A 5,463-nucleotide genomic window follows, 5' to 3' on the forward strand; every position below is an offset into this window, starting at 1 on the left:
TTTGCATGCTGTGCTCAGAATTACATCAGCCTCTTGCCCCCTTCTCTCCCTCTCTGCACAGTTGCAGTTCCCCTTAGCATCTCCGCTCAGATTCAGCCCTCACTCTGCTCTTGTTCTTCAGTGTCAGAATCCTGGGGTAACCTCTTTAACACAGTTCCCCTCTCCCCTCATAGGAGCTGCTCATTTGCCCTTAGCATTTTGAGAGGCAGTGAGAGACTAGGTAGGTTTCGGTTCTTATTTTTGGTTAATTTTTTGCTTCCTGTTTCTGGTTAATAGCCTGCTCTGGGGCCGTGGGGGAGGGAGGCCAAGAGTGACTAGCGTTGTATAAATGCTGGCAGAGTGCATAGTCTTCTGTTGGAGCCCATGGAGTAAGATGAGAAGAATGGGGCTCAACCTCAGCTAGAAAGAGGAATTGAAATCACATGGGGTGTGGGCAGGCTTGGGGGAGCAGCCAGTACCCTCCACTCCTGTAATTCTCATCTGTTGGCATCTGGCCTTGACAAGGTGCTTTCTCATCCATCACAGAATCTGTGAGGTAACAATTTTCTCATTTTATAGAGAAACCTGGCTCCAGAGGGTTGCCAGGCCAGGAGAGCAGCCAGGGAAGGGCCAGTCCTAGCTGCAGTCCCCCATTCCCCTTCTCAGTTGCTCTGCCGAAACACCAGAGTGCCAGGTTTCCAGCACACTGGCCCATGGCTCAGCAGCTGGGACCCAACGCCATAAAGGCAGATCAGGGGGACGTTAGCATCCAAAGACCACCAGATGGGAACGTAGGCTCCCCCAGTGTTCTCACAGGTCCAGTGAAGGGTGCTGGTCGGCAGGAAACAGGAGCCTGGAGACAGAGCCTAGAGCTTGAGTTGGGAGAAGCCCACAGCTCACAGGACAGCTTTGCTGTCCCTCCTGCTATCCCTGGGCTGAAACCCCCTCATCCTCGATTCCAGAACATGACACAAATTTCTCTGACGTGGCAGTCACATCTCTCAGCATTCTGTCTGTTGTCCCCTCTCTGTTCCCGTTTTTGGAAACAGTCTTGCTCTCTGTCGGTCCTATTGGCAGTTTTGAAGCTGTTGGGCTTGTGCTCCAGAGCCCAGTCTCTTGCCGCAGTTGTGCCCCCTCTCCACTGCACTGTTCCCTCCATCTCCCGTCCCTGGGGGTGGGTCTGCATGCATTCATTCACCTCTGACTTGGACCTGTTTAAATTTTGTCAATATTTACCTCTGGGTCCCATAAAACCCATAAAGCACTGATGCCCCCAGAGGAGTCAGTATCCGGAGCCCCAACAGCTCCGGAGCCACTGGAGGAGCTGCAGGGGGTGGGAAGAAGGGCACTTGAGTGGGGGAGGATTTTCCATCCTGAATTGGCTGGGAACAGATCTGGAGTTTTGATACCAGTTTAAACATTATCAGAGAGAGGAAATTAAACATCAAGAGGCTAATTAAATCTCTTTAGCATGGCTTAATATGTTGTGAATTAGGTGACTCTTTAGAGCCTCTTCTGTTCAGCAACTGGATGGAGCTGGTGCAGGGGGGTGCCCCTTCCAGAAGTATCTCCACGCACTTGGGAGGTGCTATGCCCAGCTATTGCCCTGGGATCTTGAGTGGCCAGAGTCCTCCTGGGTCAGAAGACCTGTTAGAGCATGGGGTGGGGCAATGGCAGTGGAAATTCCACTCCATTTTCCCTCTGTCACCTCCGTCCTTTCCAAGGGCTGCCCCCAACCTTGAACATCCCTTCTGATGGCTGACTGTTGTCGTTGCTGCAAATCCATGGATATATGGATACAGAAACCAAAGGGGAAAAAAAAAAAGAAACCAAAGGGGAACCCCTCCCTTTAGTGCACACCTTTATTAGGGGCCACCCCCTCACTCATTTCCTTTTGTGACTTTAATTTCACTCCAGAACTTGTAAAAATTCCAGAAAAGATCTTTATGGTTTCCAGTCACTGTCTCCCAGTTACCCCCCTTATTTCCTCCTTTTCCTTATCTCTGTTTCCATTTTACACAGGGTGTGCGTGGGTGCCAAGTCGCTTTAGTCGTGTCCGATTCTTTGTGACCCTGTGGACTGTAGCCTGCCAGGCTCCTCTGTCCATGGGATTCTCCAGGCAAGAAAACTGGAGTGGGTGGCCATGCCCTCCTCCAGGGGACCTTCCCAACCCAGGGATTGAACTCCCATCTCTTAAGTCTCCTGCTTTGGCAGGCGGGTTCTTTACCACTAGTACCACCTGGGAAGCCCATGTGGAGTGTAAGAATCTATTCCAGGCACCATTAAATCCTTAACAGCCCAACTTAAGTTGAGAAAACAGGTACAGAGAACTATTTAACTTACTGAGGTCCCTCAGCTGGTTAGTGTCAGGCCTAGGAGGTGAATCCAGGTGTTCTGACACCTGAGTTGATGCTCTGAGCTAAGAACGTGGGCAGGAGGAAGACTAGCACCTCTTTCTGCACTTTCATCCTGGTACCCAAGTGGTGCAGTGGTGGAGAATCGCGGCTTTGATCCCTGGATTGGGGAGATCCCCTGGAGAAGAAAGTGGCTACCCACTCCAGGATTGCTGCTGGGAAAACCCCATAGACAGAGGAGCCTGGTGGGCTATAGTCCATGGAGTCTCAGAGTTGGACACAACTGAGCACGCACACATCTGCACCTTCAGCCACCTCTTCTCCCAGCTCCTTTCTGAATCTCACCTCTCTATGCCCCACCCATGTCCTTGGCTTGTCCTTATCTTCACTTCTTCCTCCAAATCCTGATTTAAGGAGAGACAGGGTACTCCCAGCCAGAAGCAGGGGTTTGCACTCCAGGCTTGGCTGGAGATAGGGATCCGGCAAGGTCCTGCAGACAGCAGGGGGAACTCCAGCTTTTGCCTCGGAGGTGTCTGTGGGCATCAAGTTTCTACGGGTGCTACTGAGATGGTAAGAAGGTAGAGATGGCCAAGGGAGGAGGGCATATTTGGCCTCAGCACCAGAGAAGGACAAGGGTACACCCCATTTGAGGTGAGGGAGGGAAGATGGAGAGGACGGAGGGAGATAGTTACTGACCTATGACTCAAGTAGTCTAGAACCCATAGGGAAATTTTCCTGGGAATTCTCACAGAAGGCAGAAAAGGGGCAAAGAATCCTTTTGGCCACACTGACCTAGAAGGGGAACTGAGATGAAAGGTGCAGACACTGTGGATAATCCAGAGGTTTATTCTTCGATTCCCATTGCCACGTGGAGATTGAGCTTGGTCGTACCCAGCCCTGACCTGGGCCCTGGGCGCCTGCCTTTCCCCATAGCCAGAGCTGGGGATCAAAGATCAGACTTTCCCTGAGGGTGCTGCATCAAGGCAGAGAGGCCAACCTCTCTTTCCCTAGGACGCGTGGATCCTGTACTTGGCAGATAACCAGAAAGAGGAGGGGGTTTAACTTGCCGCCTTCACCCAGGGTTCCCTTTGTCCAGGTTGGTGAGCATGGTAGAAAGGCCACCCTCCTGAGGGGTGCTCTCCGTCCACCGCCTGCCCATTTCCTTTAGGGCCACCTATTCCACCCAGCCCCGACCCTGGGGCCACAGCCTTGCTCGCAGGTCCCTGAAGGTGTCTGCCAGGGCCCGCCGGGGCTCCTGCCTGAGAAGGCAGTACAGCACGGGGTTGAGGCAGCTGTTGGTGTGCGCCAGGCAGGTGGTGACGGGAAAGACATAGGTGTGGACGGTGTAGAAAGTGCTGTCCCAGGGCACCAGGTCAAACTTCACCAGGACACCCCAGAGCGTGACCACATGGTTGGGGAACCAGCAGAGGAAGAAGGAGGCCAGAAGGATGCGGATGGAGTGGGCCAGGCCCCTGCTGTCCCGCCATCGCCGCCGCCGCCGCCTCAGGAAGGCCAGCAGCAGCAGGTAGCTGGTGGTGATGATGCTCAGTGGCACCATAAAGGCCAGGACCACCCTCTGCAGCTGGTAGGCCCCCAGCCAATACCTGCTGGGGAAACGCAGCAGGCACAGGCGCACGCCACTCACCTCGCCCTCGGCCCCAAAGACAGCTGTGGGCACCGTCACCAGAGAAGCTGCCACCCACATGGCCAGGGTGGCTACACGGGCCCAGAAGAGCGAGAGGTGGGTGCCTGGCCCTGCAGCCATGGCCACCACCCAGTACCGGGCGACGCTCAACGCTGTGATGAGGAAGATGCTGGCGTAGATGTTGAGGACGGTGGCCGTTAGGACCATCTTGCAGAGGGCACCTCCGAAGGGCCAGTGGAAGTCCAGTGCCGACTCGGCTGCCCAGAAGGGGAGGGTGAGTGCCAGCCCCAGGTCTGCCAGAGCCAGGTTGAAGATGAAAGTGTCAGAAGGTGGGCAAGGGGCTCGCTGAGCACAGTTACCCAGCACCCACAGCACGGCCAAATTTCCCAGCAAGCCGACAGCCCCCACAAGCCCATAGGCCAGGGCAACCGAGACCCTCAGGGCTAGGAATCCAACAGGCATCGTGGCATCAGCAGCACTCAGCACGCTGCCTCCAGAAGCGTTGACCCAGAAAGCGGGCAGGGGGGCAGAGGTGTTGGGCGTGGGCATTGCAGGGCATCCGACGTCAGTGGTGCTGGGCAGAGGGGCCAGTGAGTGCCTTACCAGCCTGGCAGGGGGCACCTAAGGTGTTCAGCAGGACACTGGATCAGAGCGCTTGACTGCTGCTCTCAGGGCCTCTGGCTGCCTGGAGACCCAGCCCACGCCCACACCTAAGGGGGCGGGCTGTGGACAACAGGACAGCCTTCTTCTCTGTTGGTCTTGGTGGTGGGTGGGGCAGGTGAGGGAGAGGTGAACATTGGCACAAACGTGTGTGTGCATGTGTGCCTGTGTGTGCATGCATGTGTGCGTCTCTGTGTGTAGAGCCCCATGTGAAAGAGTGGGAAGGGGGGAGGGAGAATGATCCTGCTACGGAGGGCAGCCCCACACCTCCGCTTCGGGGAGAGGCCACAAATACCCCACCTCAGGGGTGACAGGAACTGAATTGGAGCCCCCCTCTATTCCGTCTGGTGTTCAGGGGCCCCCTTCTCTGCAGCAAATGTTCCCTTGGGGCCTGGAGGAAGGGGCCTGGGAGTGTGCACAGAGGCAGAGAATCAGAATAGGATCTGAGAGAAAGAGGAGAGGTTCTGGAGTCCCAGGGCTGCTCCCTGCTGGCTGTGTGACTGTGGGTGAATTACTTTACTCTCCTGAGCCTCAGTTTCCTCGCTTAAAATTTACAGAATGGGTGTGACAAAATGAGAGAACACCTGTGAAAAAGCCCCTTGTTCATGGCTATTTGCGTGAATGTGAAAGATTACTATTTCAAAGGAAAAGTTGGGGGCATCTGTGGCAGGAGGGAGCAAGTGACTCCCTTCTTATAATGAGCAGCTCTGATCATCGTGCCTGGGGAACAATGCCAACTAAAACAGGTTGGAATTCACTGCAGCAGCCAGTGACCTTGAGGTTGAGGGCAGGGAGGAAAAGGGGAGAGGAAGTCACAGCTTCCTG

The 5,463-nt window shown here is 55.0% G+C and overlaps 1 protein-coding gene across 1 annotated transcript; it reads right to left on the reverse strand.

Annotated features, from left to right (window-relative positions):
- Window positions 1–3,026: 3,026 nt before the first annotated feature.
- Window positions 3,027–4,916, reverse strand: RXFP4 (relaxin family peptide/INSL5 receptor 4). Its single transcript, XM_061413044.1, has one exon. The coding sequence runs from the start codon at window positions 4,525–4,527 to the stop codon at window positions 3,508–3,510; it is 1,020 nt and encodes a 339-aa protein (XP_061269028.1). The 5' UTR covers window positions 4,528–4,916; the 3' UTR covers window positions 3,027–3,507.
- Window positions 4,917–5,463: the final 547 nt, after the last annotated feature.

This window comes from Bos javanicus, chromosome 3 (genome assembly GCF_032452875.1).
Source record: "Bos javanicus breed banteng chromosome 3, ARS-OSU_banteng_1.0, whole genome shotgun sequence".
Taxonomy (NCBI): Eukaryota; Metazoa; Chordata; class Mammalia; order Artiodactyla; family Bovidae; genus Bos; species Bos javanicus.

Bases quoted from the DNA above. Each gene is read 5' to 3' on its own strand.
- RXFP4 (XM_061413044.1), bottom strand. From the start codon at position 4,527: ATGCCCACGCCCAACACCTCTGCCCCCCTGCCCGCTTTCTGGGTCAAC.